The 22,909-nt window shown below is 46.6% G+C and overlaps 1 protein-coding gene across 3 annotated transcripts in view; it reads right to left on the bottom strand.

The window, feature by feature from the left end:
• The window catches only part of LOC124011435 (zinc finger protein GLI2-like), a 95,064-nt gene that overhangs the window by 36,623 nt on the left and 35,532 nt on the right, over nt 1-22,909 (bottom strand). For 2 of the 3 annotated variants that reach the window (XM_046324803.1, XM_046324804.1), the window contains 2 exons: nt 16,550-16,655; nt 4,572-4,751 (listed from right to left, as the gene is read on the bottom strand). In XM_046324803.1, the coding sequence (XP_046180759.1) occupies nt 4,572-4,751; nt 16,550-16,655 (286 nt within the window). Of the gene's footprint in view, nt 1-4,571; nt 4,752-6,924; nt 7,125-16,549; nt 16,656-22,909 lie in introns of all 3 variants that reach the window. The other variant, XM_046324802.1, reaches the window with a different exon arrangement.

The raw sequence follows: 22,909 nt of genomic DNA, 5'->3' as shown, positions 1-22,909 counted from the left end.
GTGTTCAGTTTTAGTGCTTTGGGACTTTCCGAAATGTCCTGGGACATATTGACCAGGGCTGGGGTCAATTCAGGAAGCAAACTTAAATAACAACAATAATTGAAATAAGCATCTATTTTCAATGACTTCTGAATAAACTGACGAGTAGAAGCTTTTTATTTAAAAAGTATTCCATTTAGATTTTTTTTGATTAAAATCACTTTTAAATTCAAATTGACCCCAGCCCTGAAAGGGACTCCACCACTGTCTCTCAGGGGATATTTCTGCTGTGAGACTTAATATCAATACATTTCTTACATGAGCTGTTAAAGACATTGGGCACACGATCGGGGGAGGGGCTTCGCGTTGGAGAATACGTGTTGTAACTTAGTGGCAGTTAACTAGTTACTAACTCAGGTTCATCCTAAAAGAAAAGCTGAGGTGAATTTAGCCCTTAGTATTTACATTGCATTACTGGCTCTACAGTTTCAGTGACTGGGACAAGCCATTCAGAAATGGCAGCCTTATTTATCTGTGTTAGCGGCTCACCTCGGGGGAGATGTGTTTATTAATGTGCCACTTCCCCTGATAAATGAGGTAATGGAAAGCCGGGGCTGGCGCTCACCTCACCTCTCCTCGTCCCACCTCCTCTCGCAGCGCCTCGCCTCCTTTTTCCCCCGGTGATTTATGTCAGCAAGCCAGGCACCAGGCAGCAACCGACCGACTGCTAGGCTGTGTGTGTGGACGACCAACTGCTAGGTTGTGTGTGTGGAGTGGACCCCTCCTCCTCCAGAGGCTGGGCTGGCCTTGAGTCCTAAGTGGCCATGTCACTAGGTACGGCTGGCTATCACATTCACAGGCTGCTCTGGCCAGGCTTCCTGGGCTGAGTTCACTATGAGAGACAGAGGGATGTGTCTATCTGGTTTAACTTCACTATGGGAGACAGAGGGATGTGTCTATCTGGTTTAACTTCACTATGAGAGAGAGAGAGGGATGTGTCTATCTGGTTTAACTTCACTATGAGAGACAGAGGGATGTGTCTATCTGGTTTAACTTCACTATGAGAGACAGAGGGATGTATCTATCTGGTTTAACTTCACTATGAGAGACAGAGGGATGTGTCTATCTGGTTTAACTTCACTATGAGAGACAGAGGGATGTGTCTATCTGGTTTAACTTCACTATGAGAGACAGAGGGATGTGTCTATCTGGTTTAACTTCACTATGAGAGACAGAGGGATGTGTCTATCTGGTTTAACTTCACTATGAGAGACAGAGGGATGTGTCTATCTGGTTTAACTTCACTATGAGAGACAGGGATGTATCTATCTGTGCTGGGTTTAACTTCACTATGAGAGACAGAGGGATGTATCTATCTGGTTTAACTTCACTATGAGAGACAGAGGGATGTATCTATCTGGTTTAACTTCACTATGAGAGACAGAGGCATGTGTCTATGGTTTAATTTAACTATGAGAGACAGAGGGATGTGTCTATCTGGTTTAACTTCACTATGAGAGACAGAGGGATGTATCTATCTGGTTCAACTTCACTATGAGAGACAGAGGCATGTGTCTATGGTTTAATTTAACTATGAGAGACAGAGGGATGTATCTATCTGGTTTAACTTCACTATGAGAGACAGAGGGATGTGTCTATCTGGTTTAACTTCACTATGAGAGACAGAGGGATGTGTCTATCTGGTTTAACTTCACTATGAGAGACAGAGGGATGTATCTATCTGGTTTAACTTCACTATGAGAGACAGAGGGATGTATCTATCTGGTTTAACTTCACTGTGAGAGACAGAGGGATGTGTCTATCTGGTTTAACTTCACTATGAGAGACAGAGGGATGTATCTATCTGGTTTAACTTCACTATGAGAGACAGAGGGATGTGTCTATCTGGTTTAATTTAACTATAAGAGACCGAGGGATGTATCTATCTGTGCTGGGTTTAACTTCCCTATGAGAGACAGAGGGATGTATCTATTTGTGCTGGGCTTAACTTCCCTATGAGATACAGAGGGATGTATCTATTTGTGCTGGGCTTAACTTCCCTATGAGAGACAGAGGGATGTATCTATCTGTGCTGGGTTTAACTTCCCTATGAGAGACAGAGGGATGTATCTATTTGTGCTGGGTTTAACTTCCCTATGAGAGACAGAGGGATGTATCTATCTGTGCTGGGCTTAACTTCACTATGAGAGACAGAGGGATGTATCTATCTGGTTTAACTTCACTATGAGAGACAGAGGGATGTATCTATCTGTGCTGGGCTTAACTTCACTATGAGAGACAGAGGGATGTATCTATCTGTGCTGGGCTTAACTTCACTATGAGAGACAGAGGGATGTATCTATCTGTGCTGGGTTTAACTTCACTATGAGAGACAGAGGGATGTATCTATCTGGTTTAACTTCACTATGAGAGACAGAGGGATGTATCTATCTGTGCTGGGCTTAACTTCACTATGAGAGACAGAGGGATGTATCTATCTGTGCTGGGCTTAACTTCACTATGAGAGACAGAGGGATGTATCTATCTGTGCTGGGCTTAACTTCACTATGAGAGACAGAGGGATGTATCTATTTGTGCTGGGCTTAACTTCACTATGAGAGACAGAGGGATGTATCTATTTGTGCTGGGCTTAACTTCACTATGAGAGACAGAGGGATGTATCTATTTGTGCTGGGTTTAACTTCCCTATGAGAGACAGGGATGTATCTATCTGGTTTAACTTCCCTATGAGAGACAGAGGGATGTATCTATTTGTGCTGGGTTTAACTTCACTATGAGAGACAGAGGGATGTATCTATCTGGTTTAACTTCACTATGAGAGACAGAGGGATGTATCTATCTGGTTTAACTTCACTATGAGAGACAGAGGGATGTATCTATCTGTGCTGGGTTTTACTTCACTGTGAGGAGGACTATGATTTCAGTGGTGGAGAAGCTGTATGAGCCAAAGTGGCTGTGGTCTTGCTTCAACTTTTTTGGTAGTTAAGGTCCATTGTTTCTCTGTGTAGCATAGATATTACACTCCCAACAAGCCGACTGCATCATTCAGTACCCCGCCTTTGTCTTGGGAGCTGGGATACAGAGAGGCCTGCACAGTGTATTTCACTGTTTGGGAGTTGTTATGACAGTTTTTATACGCACAGCAGGCTGAGGCCTTTGGCTGCCTGCCCCTGGCTAGCCTGAGCAAGCAGAAGCTTGGCCGAGACACACTGCAACACAACAGCTCATTCAGAACCCCGGGCCTGCCGGATGCTGTACAACTCAGAGACCGGAGGACAATGTTTACACTCTCACTGTGCGACCCAGGTAGACCGACTAGCGTCAGAGCAATAATTCAACTTGTACAGGACAGGTAGCAAAACGCACTGTCCGCGTGTCAAATCAAACCCTACCCTTCACCCGGGGCAGAGGGGCCGGCCTCTCTTTCTCGGGAGTGTTTGGAGCGAAGTGTGAGCTGCTTGAGGCGACATCGGTGGGGCGAGTTGTGTGTTTTATCGGCAGAGGAAGCAGTAGTGGCAGCGGCTGCTGTAGGAAGACCGGTAGCCGCGAGCCTCGTACGGTGACCGATAAGGGCCGGCTGTATCTCCCATTACCTTAACGTCTGCCGGGATTCCTGTAAATGTCACGTAGCGACGCAGTAAAAGCCAAGTGAATATCTGTGGCTGTCCTAATCTGAACCCATCTGTTACGACGAACACAGTCAACTCGCCTGATACCCAAGCTTCTGTATCGGGTGGTCTTTGATGTCGTGTTCCCTCACACCACACCACAGCCTAATGGGTAACGCCACTGCACGGTAACACTATCCCTGTGTATAATAGTCCGTCTCCCCCTTAGACACCACTACCCTTTTAAGGTGACAGAGGTAGTTGAGGATGAAAGTGGGTGTTCATTACATTAAACAGACTTCTGGCCCAGGCGCCCTCTGCCTCACCCCCCTCCTCCCCCCTGTCCCCCTCCTCCAGTAAAATGTCATCTCGGTACAATCAGGTCTGTTGTTTATGGAATGTCCTGGCACAGACTTGAGAGAGGGAAAATACTTACTGAAGCTATACTGTGGTTACAGTACCTGAGGGCTTCTGGTCCGCCCTTTGAAGTTGTTTGTAATGAAAAATGTATAAAAAGCCTTTTTTTTGTTCTGCTGTCTACAGGTCCATTGATCTGGGTTTCATCATTCTCCTACGGTGAGGTTGTTGCGATCTCAGGGTTGCTTTTAAAAGTTACATACTTTCCAATAAAAATGCCACCATGTTATAGTCCTAGAGTACACACCGATACCAACAGAGGAAGGGGCAGGGGACACAAATAAAATCCTTCCCCTAAAATGAATGTTACAATTCATACCCACACACTTCCAAGGGTGGAAGTCTGGGAACTGGGGAAGTCTGAGAACCCCCCACTGTAAATCACCAGGAATTTAGCTCAGAAATACTCGTAAAAATGTTTCCACTTTTGGGACTGTGTTCCCATGCATTCCACCCCTTCCCACACAGACAGTATCAACCTGTTGTGTAGATACAACAGGTTTACGGTAAAGAGGAGTGGGCCTCTGTGGTCCCAGTCTAACTTACCTTCCATAGGGGTGATGTAGTCTGGCAGGTGTGCAGCTGCCGCCGCACCCCCCTGCATCAGCAGCTCTCCGTAGGGGTTACGATGGCTGGTCATCAGGTGGTAGTACTCAGCAGGGCTGGCTCCAGGAGGGGGAGGGGGAAACCCAAACAGACCCCGCTCTTTCATGTGTTCATGTGCCACTGCATGGGGGCAGAGGAAGGAGGAGAATGAGTGAGGGAAGACAAGAACATTGCAGGGAGAGGAAGGAAGGTTTGGGGGGAATGAGGGATGAATGAGATGGAGAGTGAGAGAGAGCGAATGAGTGAGGGGGGGAGAAAGACATTCCAGATTCCAGCCCCGGTCGGTCGACTTGGTCTCACCACATGCTGCCGGAGCCGTTTGAAAAGGGTTAGGGTTAGGACTGGCGACATGATGGCACTTTCCTTAGGGAGACATTTTTCTGCGTCCCAAATGGCACTCTATTCCCTACATAGTGCACTACTTTTGACCAGGGCTCTATATAGAGAATATAGTGCCATTTGGGATGCAGTCATTGATGCAGGACAAGAGGAATGGGAGGTTAGTGATGTGCAGTGAGGCGTGTCAGTAGTCCTGCAGATTAAGAAGTCAGATAGACAGATTGAGAGAGAGAGAGAGAGAGAAACAAAGTAGTGTTGGGGATTCTCTCTTTGATAACATGCACGAACACACACACACACCCTGAAGGAGCACCCTGAATCCTACGGTGTTACTCTGTTAACAACTACACCCAGTAAAGCCCTTTTAAAAGTGTCAGGGGCAATAAGAGCGGGATATGGCCTATAGCTGCAAATTTAGGAGGAAATATCTACTCGGTTTATGGTTTGGGTCAGGGTCCAGACGAGAAAGAGACCAGGACTCCCCTCTTTCTCCCCTCTCTCTCTCTCTCTCTCTCTCTCTCTCTCTCTCTCTCTCTCTCTCTCTCTCTCTCTCTCTCTCTCTCTCTCTCTCTCTCTCTCTCTCTCTCTCTCTCTCTCTCTCTCTCCCCCTAATGTGTCACCTCACCCACTGGAAGTGATCTTTCAGACACAATTAGGCCGTGCTGCGCTAAAAGAGAACAGACGTGTGCTTGTACTGACTACATACAGCAGAACCAGACCTTTATTTTCTCCTTCTCTCTCTCTCTCTCTCTCTCTCCTGGATCACATAACCACTTAAATGGAGGGAGTCACTTTGGATCAGCACAATGAGGAACACGTCTTTTGAAGCGATCCGATGAAGACCATAGCAGAGCTGAGCCGTCCCTGTCGTCCAACTGTTTTTTTCAATCAAATGAACAGGAAGTCCATAGAAAGAGAAGGTGAATGACCAATAGAACACAGCCGTCTGGGCCCAAAGGAATCCTGAGGCCTGTCAATGCTAATGTCATGCTAATGTGATGTAGCGCAGAAACGACAATAAGGAAAGAGCAGCAGAACCTCTGCCTGTTTATACCTCTGTTCTATGTGTTGGCCCGCGACAAAGAAGAGAATTTCCTGAAACCATTTAATTTCCATTAGTAGTATTCAGAACAAATTCAGAACAAGATCCATCCCGAAACAAGGTAGTCCTATTAAAAGTCCTGGAAGATATAACAGTTGTTTTCCAAAAGGGTCACGTGGGAACCTCAAACGTCAAACTAAACGTCTGCCGTCTCTCAATGAAATCCAAGGCCGTCTCTCCTCTCTCTCTCCGAACCACCTATTTGAAATTCCCCTCAACCAAAAATAGCCACCTTCATTTTCTCCCTCTTTCCCATAGCTTCATCACCGCGGGATCTCCAACCCTGCACTGCTTATTTCACTTTAAAAGCAAGACCACATTACTGTTGACAGACTGTAAAAGGTGATTTATTTCCTATTCTGGCTCCTCGCCTCCACCCGTTATTGTAATTCAGCTCTGAAAAAGAGTTGTCGTCACGTCGCTCTGAGGTAAAGGGGGAAAGTTGGGGGGAGTTCCATGGGGACTGTTTAGTTTGATCAATTTCCATGGCTTTCCAATAAACCCCCTTGGTATATTGAACATGTGGTGAGAAGAGGGAGGTCAGAGCTTCACAAAAAGCAATATGTCGCATGTAAGACTAATTCACGCAACGTTGTAGCACCGGCTCGAACTTAATCTGTATGCCCACTCAAACATGCTGTTTACTGACAATCACAGCCCGCAAATCCCCTCTCCACACTGAAAACAAGTGCGTAATCCTCAGAAGTTAGAATCCTTTCATTTCTCCACCAAGCTTTCAGTAATTGACCAATGACACAATTCCTTCGGTGGGGATCTCCACATAGTAAGGTGATGCTCATGGCAGTGAATGACCTTGGGTGTTGCACAATCTAGACATGCAGTTGAACTCACAGTCTGCAGGGCTGAGTCCGCGGGCCGCAGAGATCATGGACAGGGTTGGGCTGCTGTGAATGGAGCGGAGGTAGTGCTCCACGTGAGGGTTGAAGTAGGGGTGAGCGGGGCTGAAGGGGGACTCCCCTGTCCCGGCTGCGTGGGGGGACAGACGGATCAGAGAGATGTCTGACATGACCGGGCTGCCACCTAGTCCAGGACTGGAGGAAGGAGGGAGGGAGAGAGAGACAGAGCGAGAGAGGGAAAGAGAGAGAGAGAGAGCGGGCAGGAGAGAGCGAGAGAGAGAGAGCGGGAGAGAGAGAGAGAGAGAGAGAGAGAGAGAGAGAGAGAGAGAGAGAGAGAGAGAGAGAGAGAGCGAGAGAGAGAGAGAGAGCGGGAGAGAGCGAGTGAGAGAGAGAGAGAGAGAGAGCGAGAGAGCGAGAGAGCGAGAGACAGAGGGAGAGAGTGATAGCAGGAGAGAGAGAGAGAAAGAGAGAGAGAGAGCGGGCAGGAGAGAGCGAGAGAGCGGGAGAGAGCGAGTGAGAGAGAGAGAGAGAGAGAGAGAGAGAGAGAGAGAGAGAGAGAGAGAGAGAGAGAGAGAGAGAGAGAGAGCGAGAGAGAGAGAGAGAGAGAGATAGCAGGAGAGAGAGAGAGAAAGAGAGAGAGCGAGAGGGAGAGAGTGAGAGATAGCGGGAGAGAGCGAGAGAGAGAGAGAGAGAGAGAAAGAAAGAGAGAGAGAGAGAGAGAGAGAGAGAGAGAGAGAGAGAGAGAGAGATAGTGGGAGAGAGCGAGAGAGAAAGAAAGAAAGAGAGAGAGAGTGTTATCATCTTAGTTCATGTACACTGTGGTTCATGGCGTATTTTGTCTCTTGTGACAGACGGAAACCTTTGAATGGTTTCTTTTATCCAGAAATCTCAAGTTCCTGTGATTTTCTTAAAGTTACAAGGGAAAGAAAAACAGTTACAAATGAAAGTAAAACAATGGGACCTTTGCTGTATCTCACCTGACCTAAGTCCTTACATGACATAACCTAAGGCCTAACCATTTCCCCATCTGATACTACAGTGGTGCCGACCGTGCTGCACAATGCAGTCAGAGCACTCGTTCACACACACACACACACACACACACACACACACACACACACACACACACACACACACACACACACACACACACACACACACACACACACACACACACACACACACACACACACACACACACACACACACACACACACACACACACACACACACACACACACACACACACACACACACACACACACACACACACACACACCTGAGACATTTGTATAAACTCTGCAGGCAGGCCAAGTGTGTCAGCCAGCCAGGTCTAAGCCTGAATAATGAATCTAAGGTGAATCTGATACGCTCTGTCTCCTTGCTCTGTGTATATAGACTGGAATGAGAATGAGATCACGTCTAATATCATGGTCTGCGTCCCAGAGGGCACCCTATCCCCTCGTGAACTATAGGCCCTGGTCAAAAGCAGTGCACTACATGGTGAATATGGTGCCATTTGGGACGCAGGTCATTCCTCATCCTATCAGAGCTTTGATCTGGAAATACATTAGCGAGAGATGGGGTCATAGAGCAGACTGTGTGTGTGGAAGGCAACCATGCAATGTAATGATATTACATCCCTACGGCATTACTGATGTCACACTAAGGCAGGCAGGCAGGCAGGCAGGCAGGCAGGCAGGCAGGCAGGCAGGCAGGCAGGCAGGCAGGCAGGCAGGCAGGCAGGCAGGCAGGCAGGCAGGCAGGCAGGCAGGCAGGCAGGCAGGCAGGCAGGCAGGCAGACAGACAGACAGACAGACAGACAGACAGACAGACAGACAGACAGACAGACAGACAGACAGACAGACAGACAGACAGACAGACAGACAGACAGACAGACAGACAGACAGACAGACAGACAGACAGACAGACAGACAGCCTTTAACCCCAGACAGGGATGATACTGAAGATAGTCACACTGTGCCTGATATGAGTTCTAACCTGACCTGGAGAGGAGGAAGTGAGGAACTCATGGCATGTCAATGAGAGGTGTGTCTCCTGCCTGGTTGCTGCAAGCTGTACAGATAGATCCTCTGACAGGCTGAAGATCAGAGGATACAGCAGCACACACCAGGTAGTCTCTTCCTACAGCCACTGGGGGTGGAGCCATGAGTCTGGAAAGCTAGACTACACACTACGCAGGAGACGCCAGACACATTTTCCTTCAGAACACCAGAAACTAGTACATTCGATCTCCCATTCAAATATAGATATGCCCAGACTGAAGATTTAAAGAAGGTTGAAAACAACTTCATCTCACAAAACTTTATGCTTAAGAGTTTCTCTAGTTACCCAATGAGAAACGATTGTACAGTTTAGTGTCTGAAGCTGGAATCTTTGTCTATTTGTACTCCTTCTCTGAGATGCTTTTTGAATAGAGACCCACTGTTGACCTCAATCTCTCAGTTATCCCCAGTACTGTCTGTCTCCAGGGGCCGGTTGGTCCGTGCTTGACCCAAAGTGAGTCCACTCCGTTTCCAGTAAATGCCCCCCAGACGACCAAGGCTTGTCTCAAAGCCAACTTTCTGCCATGGGCCTTAGCTAACGGATGACCATAAAAGGCTCTCTGTCTGAGGCCTGAGAAGAAACAGATATTCCATTCACAGAAAGCCTTTAGATTACTGGGCAACTTAAAACTTCAACCTGATATAATGGACTGGAACCAAATGCAAAATGCTCTTGTCTGCCTATAGCTCAGTCTGTCGCTCTGGGCCTTTAGCCACAGACCTTTTCATCTCCCTGAGTCTACCTACCTGCACCATGGCAAGGAGTCTACTAGATCCAGAGAGCCAAACAGATGGCCAAAAGTATGTGGACACCCCTTAAAATTAGTGGATTTGGCTATTACAGCCACACCTGTTGCTGACAGGTGTATAAAATCCAGCACAGAGCCATGCAATCTCCATAGACAAACATTGACAATAGAATGGCCTCACTGAAGCGCTCAGTAACTTTCAACGTGGCACCGTCATAGGATGCCACCTTTCCAAAAAGTCAGTTAGTCAAATTTCTGCCCTGCTAGAGCTGCCCGGTCAACTGTAAGTGCTGTTATTGTGAGGTGGAAACGTCTAGGAGCAACAACTGCTCAGTCGCAAAGTGTTAGGCCACACAAGCTCACAGAACGGGACTGCCGAGTGCTGAAGAGCGTAGCACATAACAACCGTCTGTGCATGGTTGTAACACTCACTAGCAAGTCCTAAACTGCCCCTGGAAGCCTTTTCATTGCCGAGCAGCCGTGCACAAGCCTAAGCTCACCATGTACAATGCCAAGTGTTGGCTGGAGTTGTGTAAAGCTCGACCGCCATTGGACTCTGGAGCAGTGGAGACGCGTTCTCTGCAGTGATGAATCACACTTCACCATCTATAATAATAATAATAATATGCCATTTAGCAGACGCTTTTATCCAAAGCAACTTACAGTCATGTGTGCATACATTCTACGTATGGGTGGTCCCGGGAATCGAACCCACTACCCTGGCGTTACAAGCGCCATGCTCTCAACTGAGCTACAGAACCACGTTCCGACACCACATCTGGCAGTCAGATGGACAAATCTGGGTTTGGTGGATGCCAGGAGAACCTGCACCAATGCATAGCGCCAACTGTAAAGTTTGGTGGAAGATAAATAATGGTCGGGGGTTGTTTTTCATGGTTCAGGCTAAGCCCCTTAGTTCCAGTGAAGGGAACTCTTAACGCTACAGCATACGATGACATTCTAGATGATTCTGTGCTTCCAACTTTGTGGCAACAGTTTGGGGAAGGCCCTTTCCTGTTTCAGCATGACAGTGTGGAAGAACTTGGCTGGCCTGCACAGAACCCTGACCTCAACTCTATCGAACACCTTTGGGACGAATTGGAATGCCGACTGCAAACCAGGCCTAATCGCCCAACATCAGTACCTTACCTCATTAATGCTCATGGCTGAATGGAAGCAAGTCCTCGCAGCAACGTTCCAACATCTAGTGGAAAGCCTTCCCAGAATAGTGGAGGCAGTTATAGCAGCAAGGAGGGGACCAACTCCATATTAATGCCCATGATTTTGCAATGAGATGGTCAACGATCAGGTGTCCAGCTACTTTTGGTCATGTAGTCCATGTAACATTGCGACGCGAAAGAGAAACCGACGGTCGTATTCTATTGCAGCAATACATTGTGATTGCGTCACGAGTGAAGCAAGACCAGTTGTTTGATTTGATGGAGATAACAATTTAATTGATATTTAAAATGCCTGAAAGTTATTAACCCTCGCACCACTATTAACTATTAACACGTCATCTGCATGAACTGACAAGACCTTGTCATAGAATACCCCGGGGTTGCCGGGGTTACAGTAAGCTATTTACTAATGACTTTTAAATATGAATCACATAAATATTGATCTCTTTAGTCAGTTTTTGCATGCAAAAACGAGAAATGATAGGATGTAAAGGGCCTCCTGGGTGGCGCAGTGGTCAAGGGCACTGCATCGCAGTGCTAGCTGTGGCACCAGAGACTCTGGGTTCAAGCCCAGGCTCTGTCGTGACCGGGAGGTCCATGGGGCGACGCACAAAGAGGGTTTGGCCGGTAGGGATATCCTTGTCTCATTGCACACTAGCGACTCCTGTGGCGGGCTGGGTGCAGTGCATGCTAACCAGGTCACCAGGTGTTTCCTCCGACACATGTGCGCTGGATGCGCGCTGTGTTAAGAAGCAGTGTGGCTTGGTTGGGTTGTGTTTCGGGGGACACATGGCTTTCGACCTTCGTCTCTCCTGAGCCCGTACAGGAGTTGTAGCGATGAGATAAGACAGTAACTACTAACAATTGGATACCATGAAAAGGGGGTAAAAAATATATATATAAAAAAAAGATAGGATGTAGAGAGAGCATAACTAATACAATATTCAAATGCCCTCCCGTGGAATGGTTTCATCATTACTATGCAGTTCTGGGCCTGGTGCCCGGCGGGTGTGAGATCAAGGAGGCATGTTGAGCAGGAGGCATCCTGCCTAGACCGACGAGTAGCCAGCCTAACACCGTGCACCTGGTGACCTGGTTAGCATGCACTGCGCCCAGCCCGCCACAGGAGTCGGTAGTGTGCGATGAGACAAGGATAGTCCCAGCAGAGAGCGCTAAAGCTGGAGCAGATGTATACTTGTTCTAATTAGTCCACTTAGTGTTCTGTCTGAAACACTTTGGGTAATTGAACATGATTTAATTTACACCTCTCCTCCTCAGACATGACCTAATTCTACTGTAAGTGTTCAGTGGTTTTATATAGGCTGTCTGGATTTAAAGTGTGCTCAATATGACATATAATTTGTATAATGAGGTGTGGATAACTATATGTGTGTGTATGCTTTGTGTGTGTGTGTGTGTGTGTGTGTGTGTGTGTGTGTGTGTGTGTGTGTGTGTGTGTGTGTGTGTGCATGTATGGCTGGTGTGTGTGTTTGTGTGTGCCTGTCTGTGTGTGTCATGTACCTGCGCTGGGCCGCTGCGGTGAGCGACACTAGAGATTAATTACAATGTGACGGTGTCTCCTCTGTAGCTACCTCAGGGCTGGAGCTGTGATTTAGATAAATCACATCGTCCACTTCAGGGCTAGAATGAACTGCTGTAGATTTATATGGGCCTGGACTGCAACATGATATGGATGGTTTGGGCTTAAATTTAACATGCAATACTTTCAGCAGTTCCACATATGCAGAACGAGGGGGAAATGACTTACAACAAACAGTTCATTGGATTAGAGGGTCTGAAACAACATATCATTATTTCTGTGGACACAACCATCCTCTGTTGACTCAGGTCAGCTCAGTATTGCTACCAGTGGCAGTCAGTGCTGTTTATGATGAGGGAGGACGTTGATTATGATTTTTTTTTACACAAAGGTAGGTGCACACAGGTCGAGAGAGTTTAACTACGGTGTAATCATTAGTCCAACAGTGGCAAACGAGAGTTTCTTTTTTTCCACAGAATCAGCATAATGATTACACCTGGAACGGTCGTCTGATGAAGAAGGATCGGACCAAAGCGGGGTAAGTGTTCATGATTTTTATTAACACTGAACACTAGAACAAAATAACAAAGTGAGAAACACAATTGAAACAGTCCTGTCAGGTGCAGAACACTAAACGGAAAACAACTACCCACAAAACACAGGTGGGAAAATGCTACCTAAGTATGGTTCCCAATCAGAGACAACGATAGACAGCTGTCCCTGATTGAGAACCATACCCGGCCAAAACAAAGAAATACCAAATCATAGAAAAATTAACATAGAATGCCCACCCAAATCACACCCTGACCAAAACCAAAATAGAGACATAAAAAGCTCTCTAAGGTCAGGGCGTGACAACACCCCTGATCACCTTAAACACAGTTCACTTTCATAGCATCCTTGTTGTATTCCTTCTCACCTCTATGCACTCTCCTCCTCTCACCTTTTCCCTTATTTTGTGGACTTCAATGCACAACACATCTGCTGTATGTGATCAGGCGAAAAAACTTTTCCAAGCCAAACCATGTAACCATAACCGCTACACACAGCCTACAACGTAGTCCCCATTTGAACTAAAGTAACGTTCCTAGTCAACATAGCTAATAGAACTAATGTGTTAGTAAACCCGCTACAAATATGCAGTAACATTACAGTGTATAGTCAGTAAGAAGTTTGGCAGTTACACCGGCGGGTCCCGGGGGAAATAAATTGATCAAATCAAAAGCTTACCTTGATTTGGAAGACTTCCTGTGTTGGATAGTCATAGCCAGCTAGCTAACATAGTATCCCTCTATTTGATCCGGGTGTTTGAGTAGGCTAAATTAGCCAACTGCATTTGCCAAGTAAGTAAAACTTAAAGTGAAAAAAAAATGATGAAATCTCTCTCTCCCTTGCTTCTCCTTCATTTAAAAAAAAATTATTTGCTCAAAATTGTTAAACTATCCTCTCTCTCTCTCTCTCTCTCTCTCTCTCTCTCTCTCTCTCTCTCTCTCTCTCTCTCTCTCTCTCTCTCTCACCTTCATTACAAAACAGAGTGTTTTAATCAATTATTTGTTGACATGTGAATATATTTAGTATAGTTTTATCTTAAAAGTAACTTTTTAAATGTTTTAAACATTTTATTTTATTAAATTCACTGAGGAGGATGGTCCTCCCTTTCCTCCTCTGAGGAGCCTCCACTGATTGCTACCTACTAGGACAGCTGGCCAACCTGTAGCATTAAAACTACAGCTGGCAGGTACAACTGTAGAAACAGTACTGCCGTAATGACATTATAAATAGTCTTGCTTGCCTGACTCATAGCGATCCACAATGGGAAGAAACTACATGATTAGCCTCTTAAATATGTACCTTCTGGGCTGACAACGACTTTACCAATCAACCAAACAAGTAATCTCTGCAGAGTTGTTCCTGACAGCTCTAAACAAACAGATGGGAAATGGGAATGAGACAGCAATTATAGAGTCGTTAGAACTGAAGTCACAGAGCAACAGAGCCAGAAGCTACAGTGTTAGGATATTAATGGGAATGTTGCACTCACTGGCAGCCTCTGTCAGTGACTTGATCTGTTCTTATGGTAGATTTAACGCAATCCTCCTCCTCATAGATAATAATGGGCAGACTGAGGCGCGGTGTTGTTCTTTCCCCCCCTAGTCTGGAATACTCAGCATGGGAGCAAAAATATCTGTTTGGGCCACAACTTGTGCACTTTGTTTTTGAATGATCATAGTGATACAAGTAAAAAATGATTCTCTCTGGGAATAATGCATGTTAAAAAGACATCATATTCTCTCTGAATTGTAATCCGTTGGAAAGTACCTAACTATGCTGTAGCTGTGGTTGTCTCTTACAACAGGTCTTCGGGTGGAAAACTAAACTCGTAATAACTTTTGGGAAGTTTCTAGAACAAGCGTGATTTGTCATAGTGTCATGAAAGCCGGGACAGCTTGTGCCGACGCACACACTCCATGCGGGTGGTTTATATCATAGCTTCAGTCCAAGCTCCTGCATAGCTACCCGACACAGCAAAGGAGGTTAGTATCCCCATCCCTACTGTTCTCGGTCTCTAGCTGAACCACTGCTTTGAGCCCAGGACTGCTCCTGCCCTCCCATTTGACAGTGATTAAAAATCTCCCCTCTATTACAGTAGAAAAAGCTCAGAAGAAGAGACTCTGAGCGTATCTTCCTCTTCCCACTTTCTCCCATTCCCGCCGCTTCCTCCCCACTTCATGACAGCTGTGACAAAATAAGCAGCCCTCTCATTATGTTATATGTAAACAATGAGAAAGGGGACTGTATGGAGATGTCATGTTCGACAATCAAGCAGGGGACCTCTGACACGCAGCCACCAGCGTATAATAAAGTGGGCCTGACTGCCGCGTCTCCTCGACAAATGACACCACACTTAATTTGCTGTGCAATGTTCCTGTAATTAGAGTGAATTTGGCACAGGCACGGGGAAAGACAGCTAGATCAAGGTCTTGATGAATTAGGGGTCCACTGTCAAGATCAAATCACATTAATCAAGGTGGCCGTGTGTAGAGACAGGTTTTTCTACCCCCTCTACTTCCCTGGTGCTGTGATAAATAGCCCTGCTGAAGCCAGGCAAACAGTATGTATCACCATCAAATCTACTGAATGGAAATGGAAATGAAGCCGGACACTATTTCCAGAATTCGATTGACTTTTTTGTGTTTTACCACTATCGTTTTTAAGATAAAGCTAACGTCTTTACTATAGCAAAGACAAAGAACGTTCTGGTTCAATTTCACTTGTGAAAGAACTGAGATGTCGCTACCAAACCAATCGTGGCCACTACTAACCAAGCTAATCATCCAACGGACGGCACAGTAACCTGAAAGTTGAATGAATGTACATGTAACTGTCATAGAACCAATTACTATGCTGTACTGGAGACCTCTGTACGGTGTGAGAGCCTAATGATGCTGTTTTCTTGGGACCAAACAGATTAGGACCACTATAACACAGTAATGAATGTAGAGGACTGCTGTAGATCGAGGGGGAAAGTTGTGTGTGTGTGTGTGTGTGTGTGTGTGTGTGTGTGTGTGTGTGTGTGTGTGTGTGTGTGTGTGTGTGTGTGTGTGTGTGTGTGTGTGTGTGTGTGTGTGTGTGTGTGTGTGTGTGTGTGTGTGTGTGTGTGTGTGTGTGTGTGTGTGTGTGTGTGTGTGCGTCATGTCATTTGTGATGGATCCAGCACTGTATAGCTAACTAATGGAAAGAGGATGTGTATTGGCTTGCCACAGGCTAGTAGGTTGATACATGGCAAAAAGCAAAGCTGTCCCCCATAATCATCAACTGTTATAGGAAATGAGGTATGTGAGGAAAAATGGTAACATTCTGTATTAACTGACATTGGATAGTCATTTGTACTTTTGAAAGATAATAATATTAAATCTGTGATATTAAATCTGGGCAACACTTTTGCTCTCATCCTTCCAAATGGAAGGTTGCCCTTTAAATGCTATGCAGCGTTGGCTAAAACAAGGCTATCTAATAGCTAATTGCGATGTATTAGTGTAAACAGCTTGTGTATACAGTAGAGACCAGCCTGAAGAAGACTTACCCATGCATGGCATGGAGGGTGTGGGGTTCATAGTGATATCTTCCATCGTGGTGACGCATGTCAATCGGGATGGGCGTGTGGAACGTCGGGAAGACGTGGTGCGGGGCTGCAGAACAGGGAAGAAGAGGGTGAGACGGAGAGAAAAATAGTTCAGACTCAAAAATAAGAGTTGGGCTTCTCAAAAGCTACGTTTCAAAAGGCAAAAACGCGGCTACAATAAAGCAACTTGAGTTTCAGAGCAAGCTGAGCAGTTTCGCCTAAAATATTGGCACTATCGCACAAGAGGAGTGGAATAAATAAAGAATCAAAGTCATCCTAAGAAATCCTACATCTTGAACATAAAAGATCTCCAACTGGGCTTTTGACAAAGACCTGCAGCTAGTCAGTCTTTGAACTAAGAGGGATGATGGACTGCATCAAGGAGAACTGGAGTCCCGACGCAAACCGGGCTTGACAGCATTGGGAAGAGGCTTCTTCTTCTAGCCCCCTGCAACAACAACTACCCATTCAAACAGTAACAGCACGGCCCTCGTCAGACGTCTGAGCAGGTGGTAGACAGTAGACTCTGTAGACAGCACTGACAGGGTAGTATACTGTACCCTGCTACTCACTCAGTCACACTCTAGTCTAGTCGAATCAAATTCCCGAAATGCCACAGTATTATTTAGCTGAGAGAGAAATCATTATTCAGGGTTATTACAGGCTTAGAGACAGAGCCCAATGAAACACACATTAAATCAATTCTTGTTTAATTTACTCAAGATATATTAGTACATTTACAAAATATAGTCAATATTTTGTCATTGAAGGTCCTTTCTCAGCAGGGCTGTTGGAAGAGACCTGATGCGCAGACTTTTGTCTAAGACACACAGATCATTTTAAGGTACTTTTCAATGTCACGTTACTGTATTAGGGTTAGCATGAAACGGCTTTAACAACAGCTTTACAGTCTCTTAACCAAAACCAGACCCAGGGACACAGGGATTGTATTATTGATGTCCGGAAACACAAGAGAGCACAGCTGGCCACGCATGGAAAATTGAAGAAAAAAAAAGAAATTAAATGTAGTTTTTATGAGGCTCAGGTCATTATAAAACATTTTGATGTAAGGTATTTCAAGACAAATTTGAGGGCCTCAAAAGCAGACGGTCGAGGAGAAGGACCGTCTCCAATAGGGTACCCCCCCCCCCCATACTAAGGCACCGGTCGGTCCAGGATCCAAAGCAACAGGAGGCATCCCTCTCCAGGCCGTACCCGGCAGCAGCTGGTCCTACTTTATGTTTTACAAGAAACTCCCTGGCTGAGATTGTTTCTCCATCCAGAACCTGTTGACCTGAACGCTATGCTGCGTCAACTGCAACAGCCCTGCTGTGTTTCACTGCAGCGATTTCGAAAGCAACCCTCGGTGACTCTGGCCTGAGGGTGATCAAATGGAATTCAGTGAGGAGTTTAGAAGCTAAAGTCCCCCTCTGTCTCTCTCCTGACCACACCCCTTTAATGGAGAGAGTGCTGGGCAGGCAGGTCACTCCCGAGGAGCTGAACAAGTTCTTTGTACAGAGAGGGCAGAGTTTGTATAAGCTAAGGACACAGAGGTCAGAGGACAATGTGGGCGGAGAGGAGCCGGGCCAAACGTCTTATACTAGCATTCACAGAGAAGACCTCTGGTAATCTGGGCTGAAATAGGAGCTTCTCTGTCCACCCACCACCACAGAGTGGTTTCTGTAGCGACCACAACTGTTGGCCGGTTTGAAAAGGCTTCGTTGTAGTGGAGCGTCCCATTTTTGGGAAGATTTGGAGCTCTTTCTAAACATCCCTGTATGAAAGCCAGCGAGGGGGGACCTGCGTCACATCACTACCAGCAGTAAAGTAACTCGGACAAACAAACAGCGAGAAGTCAAACCGTTAGGCAGCAATAGTAAAGGTCACGGGATGTGTGTCACAAAGACCGTTTCCTTGTTTGCAAATACAGAAGTTACAGAGTTGCACATTTCACTTGACAGGTCATAGATACTGGGCAGCGTCCCACCGAGTCAGAAGGGACTGTTTATAAAGTGCTGAAAGGACAGGGCTGTTGGAAGACTGGTTCTATTTTAGCGTGTTTAGAGGGATCAGACTAGGAAGCAGGACAGGAGCTTAGGGAAGCGCGGAGGAGGAGGCAGGAAGCGCTGGCTATTTCCGGCTTACAGCCGTCCACCACCGACAGGGCTGTATACAATGAGGAGAAGAAGAGGAGAAGAATGGTGCATCATTCTTAAACAGTCCCAGCTTCCATTATTTAGCTCCCCCCTCCTTTTAGTAACGTCCCACACCATGGAAAGAGAATACTCCCAGACTGAGATCCAACCTCATCGAGGCGCCACTTCACACAACACCATTAATCAGCTGACATGGTCACAGTCTTTTCCGTAAAACAGTCACTCGTTTTCGGGTGTTATTTTCAGAGCTCCAAAAAAAAGTCCCCCCCCCTTTTGTTTGAGATGAACAAGGACCTTGTTTTAATTTGCAGATCTAATGGGCCTCCGTTCAGCCGGTACCTACACCCTTCAGTGAGGCATAATCCCACCCGCCCCCTGTAAAGTGTTCCAGTGGGGTAAAATGAATGCTAGCAGGGCAGCACTCTGACAGCCGCGGCAGCTCCATATTTAATGACTTGTATTTGAATTATGTCCCTCATTCACCAGGTACACCATCTTCCTTGGCTTTTCTCGACAGCCTCCTTTTTTTTATCACTGGGCTCAGTCGTACAGATAATAAACTTCTGGTTTAAGGTAATTACTTAATCAGGACAAGCCTGTGTGTTAAGCAGCGCTATTAAGAGGTGTGGCGATAAATCAGAGCTGTAGTCGATGGTGTGATGCTGCTGGGCGATTACATCCACGGTCTAATCAGTCTCTGGGAGACCCTTGCGGTCGTTAAGTACCTAAATTACAGAAACAGCGTGCTAACAACACAGTGCTTGTCGCGAGGCCGTGGAGGAGGACAGAGGAGGCCCATCGGGATGTTTGTTAATACCAGCCAGGCAGCCACCGGCACAACGCAGCATGCTCACCTTCTGCACACAGTGATGCATGGAGGTTATTGGTAGGTGGCTCAGGACCTAGCTGACGAATTCTGATATCTTCCCCCTCCACTTCCTGTCCCGCAGCTCTTGGTGGGGTTACCGTAAATATTACACTGAGGTTCACAATTCAAATTGACCAGTAACAGGGAGGACGGTGGAGCTTTCGGTGTAATTCCTTAGAATCACATTTGTATTTTCAAAGCTTTTAAATTGAGAGGCTACTGAGAGCTATTCCGAAAGCCAATCTGAAAATCTAAAGCCGCGTGTTCCCCTGACATCTCCCAGAGTGCCGTGCAGTACGAGGCCCTGTGTGTAGCAGCAGTTGGCATGGGGTTTTGTAGTTAGGACCCCAGGCAGATTGTACTGGAGGTATTTCCCGTTTGCGTGAGGCTAATTTCCCCTGTCATTCTGCTAGTAAAACAGAAAAGCTTTTAATTTCACTGCTGAGGTCTCTCCTCTCAGGATATCCATTAATCCCAGTGAGCCCATTACGCCCTCCAGATCTGGGATCAGTTTGGACCTGAAACAAGAGGGATGTTATTTTTGCCTGTATAACAGAAAAACAATAGGACTGTCAACACTGGATGAAAGTATATTCTGACTTAAAGACAGACACAGAAAGGATTCCACTCTGTATAATTGTGGGAATGTCCCTGAGTGGATGAAATAGCATGAAGAGTTGGAATGTTTTTTTTTTTACCATCAAATGTGGTTTAGTCCTCCAGGCCAGTCCCGATCAGGCAATGCAATGTACAGTATGGTCCCATTAGAACCCAGTGTCTCTGCATGTGTGTGTGTATGTGTGGACGGGTGTGTGTGTGTGTATATGTGTGGAGGGGTGTGTGTGTGTGACGATGAGAAAGTGAGAGGGCCTGCTGCGGTGCTCCACCAGATGTAAAAACAAATGTTATCACCCAAAGACTAATAGATGTGAGGGCCTAAGCACCGGGACATTCCAACACTGTTTCCCCCATGGGGGGGATTGGGCCCAGTCAGTGAATCAGGTGAACACATGCAGCCTCCTGAACTCTCCAGAGCGCTCGCCTTTTGTTCTCCCCCGCTGCGTGTGAACAATGGACCTGTCTGGGTGATGGGAATAAACCCTGCTCAGGGTTGGCCAATCCCCCAACTGGTCCACTGGGTTGACTGGCTCAGGACGCCCATGCTGCCTCTTCTGCCTGCCTCGGGGCTCTCTTAGGGCTACGCTACTGACAACGTCCCCCCGAGTGGTGAATCCTTTTGTTGATATGTGAGAAATGTAATGGTGTCCCGTAAGGGATGGAATTAGTGGCTAATATGTACGCGTGTGGAATTAAAATAGCAGCTTGCAGCCATTTTCATGTGTGATTGATTCTAGCGGGCTTATATAGGGTCATCCGAGTCCTATGTTTAAAAACAGGGCCCGGGTCAGATGAAACATTTTAGTGATGTGTTCTGTCATTCTTATGAACACCTGTCAATGTGAGTTTCCCATTGTGAAAGATCAATATCCTCCGTTCTCACAGATGAAGTCACTTTTCCGGAATAGGTCAGTGAGTGTTGAGTGTGGCCACATCATGGTGTGGGTGTTGGGATCCGCTTCACTCTGTCATGTTTAGGTGACCCAGCCCTGTCTACTCTTTGTCTCCTGTCCCTCCCCGGCCCCTCAACCCCTCTCTCCCCCATGATCCCCTCCCGTAATTCACCCCCTACCATTATTAATGCGGCATTAACTTGGCCTACACTTTTAATGAGCCTGTTTTGGTTTGCACCCACTCAACCACCCTGCGCAGTCACACAAAGAGGCCTATTATTCTGGTGACAAAACATCACTATGGTGGAAAACGCCTGTCCCACAGACAGGGGAGAAAGACACACAGAGGCCGGTCAGATAGATCCGCTGCTACAAGACTACGGAGAAGACGGACAGTGATCTGCTGAGGGGAAGGGAGTCAGTTAGTTACAGCGGCAACGCTCCTCTGTTTTAGCATGTTGCGTTTAAAACAGCTGTGGTGCATTGTTGTTGTGCCGCCTGCCTGCCTGCCTGCCTGCCTGCCTGCCTGCCTGCCTGCCTGCCTGCCTGCCTGCCTGCCTGCCTGCCTGCCTGCCTGCCTGCCTGCCTGCCTGCCTGCCTGCCTGCCTGCCTGCCTGTCTGTCTGTCTGTCTGCCTGCCTGTCTGTCTGTCTGCTGGAGTTTTGAATGTCAGGTGTGCTTTGCTTTATGGTGTTTTTCGGCCAATAAAAATAGAACCCCGGGCATGTTTCCGTGACGAACACTTCAGAGGGGGAATATGACTCAAGCATGAGTCACTCACACAACAGCTTTAAAAGGCCCACTCTGTGGTAGAACCACACCAGAAGACTGCATTACTAAACACCACAGTGGCTGTGGCTGTCGGACTAAATCGCCTCTTCAAATTGAAAAGCAATGACAATACGACCGATCAGTCAAGTTACCATCCTTTATTCTAGAACACAATTACATTTCTTAAGCCATATGTTTTTTCACCAGAGCTTGCATTTTTTGTTGTTGCTAGTCTCTAAAACTAAATAAAGCTCAGACACCAGAGAGAGGAAAGGTTAAAACAAGCATTGGCCATCTTGAGACAAAAGCATATACCCTCAAATAACCACTCCTCTTAAATCACAATACTCTGTGGCATTGTGCAGACCTGCTGGAGTGGGGCCATTTCCTGTGTCGTGGGGACGGGCCTGTCCGTCATGTTGTCAGACTACAAAGTGAGAGGAATGGCCTTGGAATGCTGACTCACACAGGTTCTGTCCCTACACTGTGCTCTGTGGGGCCCCGGCCGGGTCCCAGAGGCCACTAGTATGCATGGCAGGTACAGATAACGATTTGTGGCCCTGACTCCTCTGACTCTCGTTCCCAGATCACCCTATAACGCAACTCCCGCTGGTACCCCCAGGACAGGGCGCGCGATGCCCAAATAATTTGAATACGGTCCAGAGATCAGCTGGCTGCCCCTCCTAAGATCTCCGCTCGGTGCTGCCCTCTGCTCTCCTCTCCTCTCAGCAGAAGAAAATCACACAAGTCTACAATGAGAAGGTATGAACGTAACTGAACATAGAATGGAAACGTTCCGAGGTCATAACAACGACCTTGATAAGGAACAGGAGAATAAAGAGAGTTAATGCCCTTCGTGGAACGTTTTCAAACAAACAGGACAGAGTAAAGACAATAAACACTCAATGTTAATGAGAAACAAAACTCTGTTAAAAAACACAAAGACCCTAAACGTACTATTTTATTGGCACTAAAAAGAGGCTCGCCTGCACCACACGTCAGCTGTTGTTATCACA

This window comes from Oncorhynchus gorbuscha, linkage group LG23, assembly GCF_021184085.1.
Source record: "Oncorhynchus gorbuscha isolate QuinsamMale2020 ecotype Even-year linkage group LG23, OgorEven_v1.0, whole genome shotgun sequence".
In the NCBI taxonomy this organism is placed as follows: Eukaryota; Metazoa; Chordata; class Actinopteri; order Salmoniformes; family Salmonidae; genus Oncorhynchus; species Oncorhynchus gorbuscha.
The sequence above is the reverse complement of the archived record's forward strand: the minus strand, read 5'-3'. Positions and strand labels throughout refer to the sequence as shown.